Below are 15,897 nucleotides of genomic sequence, written 5' to 3' on the forward strand. Positions count from 1 at the left end.
TTGTTACGCAAAATAGATGCATAATGACTATTTGAACTGACTTTGATTTAGTGCTATCAATGTCAACAATCAAAACATCTTGCAGAGACTTTTGTGTACCTGTGTGTATTGTAAATAAAGTAGCATACATATTACCTGCCCTCTGTTGTTGTTTTATTATAACTGTAAAAATAGCACTTGGAATTTTGTAAAGATAACAAAGCGTTGCTGTATCCTTTACATTCACGTAGAATGTGAATTGTAGATAATTTACAATGGAAGCTAAAATTAGCACTTAAACACCAGTTACACTTAAGTTAAAAAAATGATAGACTCATGAAAATAAGAATTATGGCATTCTATTCAGTTAGGTGCAGTCTTTTCTTCATGTAACCTCAGCCTAAGTATCCTCGAAATTGCTTACCATTTAGGAATACACTCACCATTTTTACATATAGCCATAAAACATAGGACATTCATGAATTCACTGCACTGGTCTAGTAAAGGAAAAGTCACATGACTTCGAAAATTTTTTCAGGGATAGCCTCAAAAATTCAAATTTCCTTTGGTATTTCCATAGCAAAGCAATTTCTATGCAAAGTTACTATACAAAGTATTGCGATGTAAATGAAGTTTGCTGAAACAACAAAGAACATTGAAATGTCATTGAATCAAGACTTTTATATGAGCTGTTTTTTTAACAGTAGAGCACCAGGAGAACTAAACACTGTAATTAATATTTGTTATCAATGGACATTTTTTAGGCTCTTTGAAAATTTATATTTCCTATGGTTTGTCTAGTCTGTGCTTTTGCTAATTTTTCAATTCTTGCTTTTTTATGACTTTAATTAAGTATAAAATTTCTTCAAAATTTTGATGGTGTCCAAATACTTTTTGAATACAAACACAAATACTTTGCAAGCTGGCAACAATTGTTGCAATCCCTTGACACTTTTGTTAGTTAGTTCTTCATTTTTTAAAGCTCCAAGCTGGCATTTTAAGTCCCAAACACTTTTAATAGTTTGTTTTTTTCAAATTTATTGGCATACCTGACTGTCATAAATTTATTGGCATACCTACCTGACAGACATAAAAGACATCTTGTAAAAATTTTGCAGAAATGTATTGTTCATATTTAAAAAAATGTCTTTCAAACTTCATTGTATGAAAAGTCTTCAAAACTTTGAAGGTATCCAAATAATTTTTTAATGTCATTGTATTTAAAAATAGTTGATACCCAGTCAGCTATGTGTTTTGAGTTAGGGGAGATAGATACTATTTAGTTTTTCAGATTCACAGTAAGGATCTAAGCAAAAATGTTGACTTCGATATCTATAAAACAGCTATGTTGGTATGAATTTCTCAATAGCCATATTTCCTTATTTTTAAAATGATAACTTGCTTGGTTTTCTCAGGTGGTTAATTTGTGTTTTTAATGTTGTTAAGGATACAAATAGCACAAGGATGCATTGATAGATACGTAGTAAGAATTTAAATTGTCTGTCAAATAATGTAAGCCAAATTAATCACTGTGTTCTTCCTAGCATTTGCTTCAAAAGCCAGCCTTGTTCAAAAAAGCTCAAAGTATCTTTTTGCTGCTCCTTTTGATAAATTTGATTAAATCATTGGACTAACAGAAAGCTAGAACAGCACTGTATGCCTGAGAATTTGTTGTATAAATCTGATAATTGGTTTTAGTTTAATTTCTTGTGTAAATAGCCAGTTCAAGTATCCACCATGCAAATATATTATCAGGCTAGCAAATCCAGTCATTACTTAAAAAAATATTGTTTTTTTGTATGTATGCAGTACAACATTTTGCTGAAAACAGCTTCCATGGTCACCAATTTCTGATTGACCATGTGCCAAATGTTTATTAAAAACATGTTGACAGTTTGATTCTATTTAATATTGTTATTAAATAGTAAAGTGTTTTGTCACTTAGGCATTGCTGAATATCGCAGGCAAACCAGACGCAATCAGTACATGGGATGGTGTGCTTGATCTAAATGAGCAGGATGTTTTGTCAGAGGACTGCAGATTTCAAGCAGGTGACCCTTCTCCCTTAGCACTATGTTACAACTATATTTTGAGTACAACAACAAGTCAATGTTTACATGCTTAAGAAAGTAATTAACTTGAATATGCATCATTTCAAAGTTATGCAGTTACAAACTCATTACTTTCCTAAGCTTAAGTGTGTGTCAAACAGAATGATTAAAATTTTATGTGCATTTTGCAAACAAGCGCACATGAACAATAATATTTTAGATAAATCGAAAAAAGTTGCTTTAACTTGGAAAGGATCTCCCTAAATGAAATAAATTGCTTGTTAAACATTCCAAAAAGCAAATTTATAACAAAAGCTAAAATAAAAAAGAAATAGCTGGGAATACAGTGAAAATCCTGTTGCTCCCTTCTAAACTTGGGACCAAAAATTCAATTTCATTCTACTTAGAATGCAGTCCTCTGTATTTTTAATGGTCCCTTCCAAACACGGAGTACCCTGGCACACACATATTGCCCTGTACAGCACAGATACTCCTGTCGTTATCTCCATGGACTTGCCAAAGCACTTGTTTTTAATGATTATTCTGCTGCTGAATTTCCTTCTACATCCACTTTTTGTGTTCAGATACCAATGTTTTTTTGTCATAATGAAGAGTTATCATATTCATGATCTTCAATTCAATTTTTTTGAAAACAATGTCCCCAATAAACAATATGTTGGTTTTTTTGATAGAAAAAATTTCTTAAAAAGCAGTTAGTTATCACAAATATACATTTCTCTAATATGACTTTTTGACAATAAGTTTGATGTTATTTTCTGCAGCTAAACTCCGTATCACCGAAGAAGATGAAGAGGAAGTTGCACGTGATATGGAAGGTCTGATCACGTTTTACTGTAAATCAAGGAACGAAAAGTACAGGACAACAAGTGGACTCATTGAACTTCTTTCTCCATTTATTACACTGAAGCTACCGTTAAGCGATGTTTATAACTGTTTCTACGCCATGCATTCAAAATACATCCCAAGGTACGTCTGTTGTTTATATAAGACATAGTGGTTGCTAGATTACATTGAAATTGCAATTATAGATAAAAAAAGAAGGGAGGTGGCCAGATTTACTGGTTGTCAATGACCTACGACAATAATTGTTACAAATGCTTTAAGCAAATTTATTCCTTAAAAGTTAGCAGTTTTAAGAGGTATTATTACAAAATTTTCTTTATTTGATTCGAATCAACTTTTGTTTGGCGGATGTGTTTTTAGTAAAGATTGCATAAACCTGCATCAGTCTGCAACCCGTTATCCTGGCAGCAGGGATTCTGTGTAATCTTACATCGACTCTGCTTCTTAACAGCAATGATGATTATGTTTGCAATGATAAAAGGTTTAATGAAACAAAAAAAACGTTTTAGAGAATTTTTGTGGGTAGATTTATTAGTTTCCACTTAGCCTCGTCATTTTGCAGTCGATAAACTGATTCTAAAGATGATTCTTTTTAGTTGAAATTTCGAGTGATTTGATGCTAAGTTGACCTCCATATACAGCAAGGAAATACTTAAAATCCAGGGAATTTTTTGACCTCAGACTCTATTGATGGTTTAGCTTTCTAGTTTCAAACATAATAGAATTAGTTTGTGCACTGCCATCACGCTAGGAGCCATACATCGGTTTAATTTCTGTATATTGCAATTGAATTGTGTGTGACCTGCGGCAATGTGAATCCAATTAAAACAGTCATCTTCAATAATTTGTTTAGGCCCATTCCGATACACAAATAGGACGACATATCTTATTTTGTGGACAGTTCATCGGTGTAATCTCACTGTATATACGTCTTTTATACCAAGGCGAAATGTATTAGAATATATCACCGTGCGACTTCTTTAGATTTCTGCTTTTGTTTCGCGGTCAATATTGGGTTCAACATAGGGCTTATCACCTCTTGAATGTTTAAAAAGTTTCGGTTTATGGCACAAGCTCCCATAATCACCTGCTTGCGATGAAGAAATCTCATTACAAAACCCATACCGTCTGATTCCAATGGGCGTGATTGATTCCGCAGACAGTGAGGTGGTTTGTTGTCATCTGGTGCATTGCTGTGGTTTCATTATGATCTAGTGCATTGCAATGGTTTCATTATGATCTAGTGCATTGCAATGGTTTCATTCAAATGGTCGCCATCGATCGCTACAGCTGAAGCTACTAATTTGAATCATTAGGAACTGCAATACATTAAAGCACAGACCCTTTTGTGCAATCGCAAAAAACCTTGCCAGATGAGTTGACCAAAGATTAGGCATACCCATAAAAAAACAGGGTGTCTTGGATGAAAACAAGCGTTGGGTCTGATTCGATCATAGATATTAAGGAGCTCGTGATGTAGAATAGCAAACGTTTGGCAGTTATTCAATCGCTTCGTTGTTCTGCAAAACACGGTCTTGGGATCAAATTAAATAATTTTCCCGAGTTCAGGGGTTCCATAAGATTATAGGGCTTAAAATATGTTCTCAACTGTCAATCAGGAGGATAATTTGATAGCCTGATGATAATATACGGGATACGGAGGGTGCGGTACCCCCTCTCCCCCCAACAAATTAAGGGGTTTTGACGGGCAAACGAAGCAATTTTTGTGCTCACCCTGTTACCTCTTTGCAATAATTGTAACGTATTAACATCTTTGTAGTAGTTGAAATTTCAAAGTATGGCACCAAAGTATGAACTTTGAAACAGGAACGCATAAAAGCAGCAACACCCTTAAAGAGTGAGACACGCCCTTTTTGTCGGCAAAAATCACTTCTTTACCCCTCCAAAGAAAATTTTTGGCTTTGCCCCTGGTTCTGAAGCCATTCGTCATTAAGTATATTTCCTTTTATTCGCCCTTCTCTGTCTTGCATTAGATAATTGGTCTAACTGTTGTTTGTTATGCCTATCAAAGTACTTAAGAAACAGAACTGATCTCTATCTTAAGTTTATCTTCTTTGGTTTGTCGGTGCAGATATGTCTGTCAAGTCAACGGAATGTTATAACGGTTGCACTTATACTCGCAACCGTTCCCCAACACTCATGGCTTGAATGGAGACGAGACCAAACTCAGTTAATCGACCTGGGTTCCTTTCGTATGGTAATTGAAAGTCCATGGTTTGGGCTTATTGACTAATAGAGTTATGAGGAGTTACCTATTTTACACTCCAATATGCCTGCACCACAATATTTTCAAATCATGTACACTCTCCCTTGAAAATGCTTCCTAGAGTCGTATTTGCCGAACATGTTGGGGACTTGTTATGTTCATTTCCCCCTATCTTTGTATTGTTACACATGTATCCTACATGTTTACTTTGTCAAGGTATCCATGCAAGTCTGCTAATAGCATTCTTTTGCCAATTTAATCCTCAGCTCCATGGCGGTTGGGAGCAAGTATAGTCAGGGATACGGCCGCTATTTAGTGGATTATTCCTCTTTGCCGCAAGCCATCCAATGCTTCTTCAAAACTTTAAATACATAGTCTCTGCTTTTAACTGAACTAAACTTTTTATTACTCTGTAAAACCTTTTTTGCTACAAAGAGTTAATCCATCTTCGCTTGCAAAAATTTTGATTAATCCAGCGTCCTTTTTTGAATTCATTAATAGAGAGTTGTTTGATTCTTAGCTTGTGGCTTTTAGGCTTGCTCCACTTACGGTTGCAAACGCATGGCGTATTGTTCCCAAAATTAAGCACACTATTAACGGTGTTTTTTCTCATTAATGCTAGTTCCGCTGCAAGCACGATGTTTTCCAAGTGTGGTACTTACGATGTACCAGGCTTCCATGCTCTTGGCAATGGAGAACTGAGGCAGTTCTGTTGTTTGTGTAATCAATACTTCTAGCTTAACAGTTCTTAGACAGATATCTTATATACACGACTCCAACTTGTGGGGCAATGGGATCGATTTCTAGATGTTTGTGAACGAGTAGAAAGCATCACAAAATCATCTTTCTTAGGCCTGGTTCACAATTTTCTCGGCCCTGGGATTTCGTTCAAATGGAGACACAGATATAAGTTATTGCTATGAGTCCAAATTAAAATGTTTGAAAACAGTTTTCAGCGATGAGTCATTTACATACCCACTTATTGCTGTATCGGTTTTGGCAGCGAAAAAATTGAGGCTTTTGAAATCGCGTTAGTGTTAACAGGGTGACTTGTCGTTCACTATGGCCTGTCCCCAGTTTAAAGCGTCTCGATCTTTTTCGAGCCAAACGTTCCTGATAATATTTTGGGGATCGGTTACTTAATTAAGGTACTGCTGTTTATATCCTAGCACGAGCTGCACTTTCATGCTTCGCCTTGCTTCAATACTAATAGAGAAAAAAGTTTGAATATCAAAACATTCCGTATTTAATTGTTTTGAAACAAAGTATCCCAGTGTATCCAATTTTTTTGCTTCGTGTTATGTGGTCTTTGTCTTATTCTGTGAACAGAAAGAATTTATACTTGAGTCTTAGTTATTCACTACAGAAGAAAATCTGCGTTTAATGGTTTAATGTCACGATTAAAAGCAGTACATTCCCCCTTAACCAAAATCGTCTTGAGATCATTTATATTAGATTTATCCTTGTCACCAAAAGGCGCCTAGCATGCTTTCAGTATATTACGGTTCCTTTTATCGTCTTTTGTAAACGCGTGCTTTAATTTGTATTGATATCGATGGGATGCTTGATGCATCGTTTGTTACTGTATGGAGAACGATGGCTTATGCAACATTGCTGGATGCGTATCCAGACGCATTATGCTCGCTCGAGTACATCCATGACTCGTGACACAGAAACAGTAGCCCGGGAACCTCTTGATACTTCTGTTTTAATTTCCAACCATATATTACACAAATGAGAATATTTCAAAGAGTTGATTCGTGCCACTATTCCAAATTAATTTTATAGGTCACTGTAATGTCATTTAAATCTCTGTAAATCTTCCTTCCGTTAAACAACATATCCATATATCTAGGCTTCTTTCCCTGTTATTCTTGCCAAGCAATATGTTTATGTATATTATTTTTATTATAAATATCCCAATTATTTTAGGTGTATGATATCTCCATTTTGTATTTTTGATTTTGCACTGTCAGCTAATATATTCAGGATAGCTGCAGCAAGCGTCCATCTTCGTAGGGGCAATGCAGTTTTGATTTCTAATTTTCTTTTCTGTTGTGACCCATGCTATGGTACGGAATGGTTGCAAAAACGATTTTCGAGCAAACTTTGAAAAAATAGTATTTATTTGACTTGAAGCTATTAGAGATTTATTGCTCCAAATTCTCTAAAAATTCTATTCTATCGATAATTTCGGGTTGATCCGTGAGGGTCTCTCGGGGTAGGGGGTACTTGTTCCCGTGTTCCCTTTGAAAAAAAACAACGAATGTTTCTATATTCCCTTTGAAAAATAAAGAAAACGTTCACTTGTTCCCTAACACTAGTAATAACGTTCCCATGTTCCCAGTGGAAGATTTAATTTGTTCCGGTGTTCCTGTACCATTTGTTGCCATGTTCCCTTGTTCCCGAAAGCCCCTGGGAGATGCGTGTACAGAAGTCAATGCCGCCTCATAAATATGATTTTTTATTCCAGGGAGTGCTATCGAGATGGAAAGCCATTCAGCCTGTTCAGGCAGATTCTCCAGTATCATGATCCTTTGCTCTGCTCTTTTTTGGATTCGAGAAAGATCCCGCCTGACTTGTATGGACAGAAATGGGTAAGTTGTGTTATGCTCCGTCGTAATAATGAGGCATTCGTTGTGAGAACCGACGTATTACAATATATGATATAAATATCGGGTAGAAAGATTTAATTTGCAAATTATGGAGATTCATTTTATTTGAATGATCAATCTCCTTCACGTTTCTTCTGTTTTGTCATTTCGTAGATGTTTTTTGCAAATCTTTGAGTAACCACTTACGAACTCATCAATCATCTAGGGTTTCATCCAATGGATTGTTGTTGCCTTTTCAGTCTATGAGAAGTTCCTAGAAGGAAAATCTGCTAAATATGCTCTATACTGAAGTTTTATGCATCTCTATTTTGCTTTAACCGTCCAGTTTTATATACAAAGGCGTGTACAGCACTGCCTGTACGGCATCGATTACGTTATGATAGACCGGTCATTTTCATTATTATTACCTCATCATTTAAACACGAAGCCACTGTACTTTCCAGCGAAACATGCCTTGTCAAATTTAACTACTCAAAAAACCTTTTTATATACGTATGAACCTATTTTTGTAGATGTTTTAATATTTTCCAAGAGAATCCACCTCAAGTATTTTAACCTTCATATTCTTAAAATTACCAAAACGGTTACGGTGCCATTATGTGATTTTGGAGGCAAGTAACAATATTTCGACCTAATGCTTTTCAAGCATGTTTATCACTTTTTGCAAATTGTTCGGAAGCAGAGCTTCGTATATTTTAATGCGAAGTTTTTGCAAGTCACCAAAAGACAATTTCTATTTCTAGTTATTAGTATCGTCCGCGTTCTGCTATCGCTAGAGAGCATTCCAGTCATGACTTGCATTGTCACGAGATCTCTGTAACTTGCTTTGAGCCTGGTCCTTTCAGGCTTATATAACTATTAGCTTTGCAAGTTTTAGATACCAAAATATCTTATGTTAGAGAACACCACCACAATGATGGACCAAGTTGTCAACTAGGCCCGAACAAAACGCCGCCATTTTGTTTTCTGTTTGTTCAAAGCATGGTACTAATCAGCTATTTTGTTCCATAAAATACATAAAAACGTCCATGACTTCAAATTGTATCAAGACACCGGCTGTCTCTGCCTGTCATTATAATATTCAAGATAACTGCCTCTCTCTAACTGCCCCTTCTCTCTAAAACGTGTTTCAGAACGTTTATCAAACCATATCCGCGAGAGCAGTACATCAAATTTATGTTCTCACGTAGCAATAAAATCGATCAATTACAGCTCCATCAACTTAATTAAAGCCTTTCTGCTGCCTTTTGCTGCTAGCGGAGATCGAGAAGCTAGTTACTGCTGTCAAACGATAATTTTGGTAAGATGTTGTTCCATCGAGATCACGAAGTATTCAATGCCAAACACGACTGAAATTTTTATGGATATTGTCACTGTTACTGTCTTTGTTTGTAGAAAGTTTGGAATTTTCTCATTTATTGCCCAAGGCTTCTTAATCTTTTTTACGACCCTCTTTCATAGTAACGCACAACAACTTAGCTATTCATATATCATATAATTATTAAAAATTTCTTTATAGTTGGCAAAAAATTGGCAAATACCATTTTAAATAATCACAAATTAGCTTTATCTTTGATTAAAAGTTTTTTATATCTGTAGACGCAAGAGTTACAATTCCAAAGCTTATATTTCGTTTAAATTCAAACATTGGCATTTAGACTTGATAAATCCAGTAGCTACCTGATTTTAATACTTTCAATGCCCTATGTTTTTGGCTCTGGTTTTGGCAATTGTTGATGATTTTCGCTCCACGATCTACACTTTAACGATTCACATTCTTTTGCTTTTTCAATCTTTAGCCTTTCAGAATATAATGATACATTGTCATGATTTTTCTTTTTATCATTTCTGTTCCACTTTCTTTGCATATATGTCGTATTGGTCCTTGTTGGACATGTTTTAAGAAACATCACGTTGGGCGAAATGTTGGATTGTTTGACCACCATCGTCATTTTCGTTGTGGGATGAAATTTGACTGAGTTAAAAAATGTTGGCTGCGGTCATCCAACAATTATATTGTTTTGAATTTTTGGGCGAAATATTGGGTCGTTTGACCATCCAGCCAACGTTTTTGTTAGCTCTGCGCACGCGCAGTTGGTTAAAGAGCGCCAAATTCAATCATCGCATCGGTGTTGTTTTCTCGGGCTGGTTTCGTTCGTTGCAACAATCGCATTTGCTTACAATCAACCACACTTTAATTATAAACTTTATAATGAAATTATGTTCCCAAGAAAAGGCATGAAGCGTCAATGAAGAGCCTGTAGCACAGAGGAGCTACAAGAAAGCGCAGGGGGGGTAAATTTAGGCCATGGCCTTGATAGGGGATGCGACGCTCGTCCTGAAAGTCCGCGATGACAGTGAAAATATCTGAAGAGAAAATAAAAAGAGAAGGCGGTGATTGCCTTCCTCTTTTTCGGATCAAAATATCGCGAAACTTGCAGTCTTTAGCGCGACCCTCTACCCAGTCCTTTTTCAATCTGCGCGAGAAAATGTTGGGTGAAATGTTTGATCGTTTGACAATCAACGTTGGATCACATTCCAACATAAATGAGAAATTTTGGACGAAATGTTGGGTGAAACGTTAGATCGTTTGACCAGGGCTTAGACCCCAGCCTGAAATATCCAAACGAGAGGGCAATAATCTTACTGAGGTTTAATGAAAAATTGGTATCTTTGATAAGTTCAGCGTAATTGCATAAGCGAGCAAGTACATCGAACCTTCTGCTGGCTTTTTGTTCTTCTTTAAGTTTAAGCTTTACTTTCTATCAAATTTGTTTAAGTTATCACCATTTAGTTTGAATTGATTTTCATCAGAAAACCTTTTCGCTATCAGTGTAATCTCCTTCAAAATGTCTTATAATAGTATCAAGATTCAGATGGCATCATCAAGAAGCAAGAAAGTAGCACTAATAAAAGAATTAAACAGTAAAGGCTACAGGATTGATTCCTTTTGGCACTCAATATTTTCACTTCTTTTCAGTCACAGACTTTTCTTTCGCTGGTTTCTTTCACAAGCTCTCGGTCATAATCATTGATGCCTCCAATTTTATTTGCAGGCGCAATAAGAAATCTTCAACTAATCCTAATCCAATCTTATATTGAAGTTTCTTATTGTAGCGGAGAAGATAAAATGAAGCTTAAAAATTTAAAACAAATAATCAAGATAGTTAGTAGAACAGATGGACCGATGAGCCAAATGATTTATAGTTATTTTTAACTATGATATTTTCTTTAAATAAGTGTATGACTATTCTCTTTTCAGCTGCGAAGCCTGTTTGCGTCAGTTTGTGATTCTGATGTCATTCAAGCAATGTGGGACGCCTATCTCCTAGATGGAGACCCGTTCTTTGTTTTCTTCTTAATGCTCGTTATGGTCTTAAATGCCAAGTAAGTAAACCATATATTTTTCGTAATAGCCGCTCAAGAAAATAGCATAAATTTTAAGTTGACGGACCCTTGAGATATTTGGAAATCCCAGGTTCTTCAAATGCTTATAATTTCCACTCGATATCTGGAGCTTAACATTCTAGACAGATGTCAACTTTCTGAGTGTAGGCACTTCAGTTGTCAATTCTAGCCAACCTTTCATACAGAGCTGCAAAAAACATTTTCTTTTCTGGGAACTTGAGAAACAGGAAAAAAAAATTTTCTGCGAGGTGAAAGTATTGTGTACAATAGCTCTACCAATAATACGCACAAATGTCCCACACGGTATTCTAATTTATTGGGTCTAGAGAAAGTTGCCCATAAAATATCACAATTTGGTTGATTATTGCATCTTTTTATCTTTGGCAAAGATTGACAGTGCGAAAAAAGCAAAAGTGATTAGTGAACCAAATGGCAATATGTTTATTGACAATTGTCCGGTGGTTTGGAAAGGTAATAGATGCCAACTTCAGGGAAGATGAATCTAGTTAAAATCGACTCCACTTATGCTTGAAGTCACACTACCTGTTACAGTCAAATAAAGTTTAAACCCAAATATGCAAAATCATTCAATTTAGCTCTGCTTACAGTCACACTTTGTTTACAGTCATGAATTTTGAAGCAACATTTGTTTAAGTGTAACCACAGTCTACTGTACCTGTTTATACTTATCAGCCAGCTTTTTTGGCCTTGCATTACATTTGATGGGTACACATGTCAAAAAGATAGTTTTTATTAATAAATGGTGACGTCACAATATTCAAAGGAGAAATATGATCTGAAAGAACATAAGGATGCAATTCAATACCAATCAAAAAGTTTGCCAAGTCTCCCGAGAATTCATTCAAGACTCACTGAACAGCACTTTTTAAAGCACATAAATTGGCTACTTTAGCACAGTTTGGATTCCTCATCTCACTTGATGAAGCTTTACTAATAGCCCTGAACATGACCTCTCGAAGCTTGTTCAAAATTTACTGATTCCCTGCTCACGTTCTAAACTCATCTGATCAAAAGTTAAACGTATCTTGGTATCTTTAGTGATTAATGTTGATAGATACTCCAAGATACATTGCGAGAGCCTATCTAGTAACTTTTGTCATCCCTCTATGTTTTTAAAAGAAAGTTACACCAACGATAGCTTTAAGTGCAGACTTGCGAGATCCCTTCTTATACAATAGCTTTACCTCATTTCTTTTTTAAAATATCTTTAAACTGTAGGTACATAATTACCCCAAATTTTTTGTATTAAACCCAATTTATTGATGTGTTCATTTTGAAGATGAGTTGACATGCTGGTCATCTAAAACTGCGAGGAATGTGGTTATCGTACAATTAAAGAAAATGAGAAGAATAGGGGAAATGGGACTGTTGATTTGAGCCTCGATTACTTATGTTTTTGAGCTGTGGAGTGGATATTAAATAAGGGGGCGGGGTGCGTACTAGCAATGTTATTTACATTTGTCATTCAAGCAGCTTGGATTTTTATTAAGTACCAGTTGCGATGATGTCATAACTTCTTTCAAACTTTTCTTCAGGGAACGAATTTTAGAAATGTCCAAGAAAAACAAATCAGCTATAATAGGTGAGTTATATTTTACGTTAGTTGATTTAAACAGGCAAGGATTTTGCATTTTCCTGGCTTCAAATTTAGTGCCCTCTTGGATGCAGTGAATCCCCGAAGCAGCTCTCTTGGATGCAGTTAAACAGAATATCAAGAATGTATAGGTTGTGTTTCACGGTTATGCACCGTCAGCGTTACGCTCCACCCTGACAAATGATAAGGTTTTTATTTTCAAAGTCATTTTCCCCTGACCCTTTTTTGAAACAAGATACCACTATTTCCGGATACCACTAGCCCGGTTCATTGTTAGGGTGCACCTTTTAGATTTGTACCTAATAGACCGTCTCGGAGTTCGCGACGCCAAGACATAATTGGGGCAAAAACCTTTTTGAAATAAAATGGCGGCTTATATCATCGAAATTTGTTAATTCCTCTGTAGTTCAAACAAGGTCCATTGTTAATCAACGAAATCCAGATTTTCATTCTAAAAGTATTTTTCTTTATTCTAAAAAAGTTTCACAACCAAAAGGTTGAAGGAGCAGCCTCTATTAGCCTTGAATTCTTCGCTGGTTTGCCCCACCTGAGCAATTATAATATGCACTTTGGCAGAAGATTATATAGATTTTTAGGGATCTAGAATTTCTTTGAAATCCAAAATTGTACTGCCATTTCTTTTGAGGGCGGTTTTGAAGGTAGCGAAGAGAGGTGAATTGAAGCCGGAATCGCGCTCAACGGAGGAAAATGTATTCTACACGGGGGGAGGGGGGGGGGAGGTGACTGTGCTCTCTCTACGGAAATCATAAAGCTACTACAGTTTGACCAAAAGAGATCTAAAAAAAGAAACTTAGGGAATTAGGCCTTGAGCTGGGTTCCTTTTGAACAAATTATGTATTTTGAAAAAAAACTAAGGTCGTCATATTTTGTACGTTAATCATGAGTATTTGACGATTTCTTGGTAAATACTGCTTTTGGCTCTTAGTGTGTTGCTCTTGCATTTTTTTGTAGATATGATTACTGCGTTCCCGCAAGACCTCGGAGCCGATGACATTGAAGACTTTTGCATCCTTGCGAGGTACTATTCCACTCGGACGCCCCAGTCTTTCAGAAAGGTATGTAACTATGTTCAATTATGAAAGCATCGATCTGATAACGGCTCTGCCTTGACGGTTACGGATGTTTTAGGTAGCATCGAATGTGCAACATCTACTTGCACGACGGTAACGTGGCAGAAATATAACGGAAACCCTAAACTCTCGACACTCTTGATGTCCGCCGTTGATCATTTATTAGTCTATTTTAGATGTACGGCTTTTGCAATGATCGAAGGAGTACAACTTGTACAACTTGATACATTTCCAAGACGAACTAGCATTTGTCTGAAGATCCGCTGGATTTTAAAATTTTGCATTATATCAATTTAAAAACAGTTATAATTATAAACATAAGTAAGAGATATAACAAGCTAACATAACAAGCGGGTAGCAAGTAAAGCCGCCTTTAGCCTCTTTCATTCCCTCCTTTATACGAACTTAACATCTCACGTGACAAGATTTTTCGCGCCAGCTAGCAATCACGTCACAATCCTAGTCGGCAGAAATGCGATGTTACAAACCTACTTTGTCATTTAATAATGGGCAGATTTGAATTGAAACAGAAACGTCAAGCTGTATATCATCAAACGTTTTGGTGCATATTTTGATCTAGGTGAGTTAGCTATAAATTCTTTCGATAGAAATTTGGCCCAGTTGAAAAAAAAACAAGCTGATCAATCGACAAATAGGGACTTTCGAATGAAGTTGTTCGTTTCTGATCTGATCTGATCTGGTTGGTCAGAACTCGGGGGTGTGTCTGCTGTATTAACCAATCAAAGATTTGAAGCTCGTGCTTAGAATAATAGCCCTACCAGACTCGTCTCCCTAACAATTCCAAGAAGTTTTATTAGATTGAGATGTGGATTAAACGGCGCATAGCCCCAGGCTCTGGCCCACTGGACTATCCACACTGACGTGTGCCTGAGCTGCAAACCAAATGTCGCAGAAAGAAACGCTGGACGAAAGAGAGATAATATTTGGATAACAATCTACATTGCGAAACCAAATGTTTTTCTTGGGGGCCTATTTAATGCATAGTGGCAGCCAATAGAATTTGGTTTCTTGTTTTGCTTTCTAATTTTTTTGTAAGTTGACCTTGGCGGATTCAAAAGAAAAGTGATCGATTTGACAGGTTAAGCCAGATTCATCGAATTACCACACGGAAGATTAACTCGAACGCTTTCTTTAACCAAATATTTTTAATTATCAAATTCTTGAGAATGTTTGAGTCAACAAATATATCTTCAATTTTGGTTTTTTGGTTTCGCCCTCGTGGGCCTCTTACCAAACCATAACACTATAGTAGCCCACTGTGTTTGTTTATGCTTACGCATCAAAGTCTACGCAGTCAGGGCCAAATCGACTCATGGTCGCATACATTTTTATGGAGTCTTAGGAATGCTTGGATTACCGTTGCGAATGCGTCCATATCTGCCACGTCCAATTTAAATCCAAAACGTACCACAATCATTGTTAAGATTCACGGTGTCAGAACGAGGCCGTAGCATTTGTTCTCATAAAGTGACCGTTCCCATAACAGACAACTCCAAGCGGCGAACACTTCCGAACTTTGGGCACTTCAAAAATTTGGCATTTCCAAACATCGTACACAGTGGCGTAACGCAGTTTAGGCGACCTTAGTTCGAGAACTAAGGGCCCCCGACCAAAAAGGGGCCCCCATCAAATTTTTCGTATTGTGTGCTTTTTGACCATGTTGACAAGGTTTTCTAAACCCACCCCAAAAGTTCTTACTAAACAGTGTTGCTAACGCAACACTGGATTCATTCATTCTGTTTTTTTTGTTTATTTGCTATAAGTTGTCTCGATACTTTATTTCTGAAACATAATCACCGAAATGACATATTTTCGGAAGCTGTATAATAACTTTCTAATAACATAGTCATAAAAGAAATACTTGACATCATCTTAACGGCTCCTGTTAAAACATTAATGTATCTGCCCTTATGTCTGTTTAGAATTTAGATCACCAAGTGAACGTTGCGGTAGATATATTGAATCTTTATTCTCAAAAAGGTATCATTTCATAATAACACAATTCGATTCAATTTGAACAGAAGTC

General features: G+C 36.3%; 1 protein-coding gene across 1 annotated transcript in view; it reads left to right on the forward strand.

Moving 5' to 3' along the window:
- LOC135684488 (TBC1 domain family member 23) overlaps positions 1-15,897 on the forward strand; it is a 41,307-nt gene that overhangs the window by 910 nt on the left and 24,500 nt on the right. The window contains exons 3-8 of the mRNA XM_089114940.1: positions 1,925-2,030; positions 2,813-3,017; positions 7,595-7,718; positions 10,999-11,123; positions 12,701-12,747; positions 13,732-13,835. Coding sequence (XP_088971066.1) covers positions 1,925-2,030; positions 2,813-3,017; positions 7,595-7,718; positions 10,999-11,123; positions 12,701-12,747; positions 13,732-13,835 — 711 coding nt within the window. The remainder of the gene's footprint in view (positions 1-1,924; positions 2,031-2,812; positions 3,018-7,594; positions 7,719-10,998; positions 11,124-12,700; positions 12,748-13,731; positions 13,836-15,897) is intronic.

Source organism: Rhopilema esculentum, chromosome 21 (genome assembly GCF_057945365.1).
Source record: "Rhopilema esculentum isolate cy_ngs chromosome 21, ASM5794536v1, whole genome shotgun sequence".
NCBI lineage: Eukaryota > Metazoa > Cnidaria > Scyphozoa > Rhizostomeae > Rhizostomatidae > Rhopilema > Rhopilema esculentum.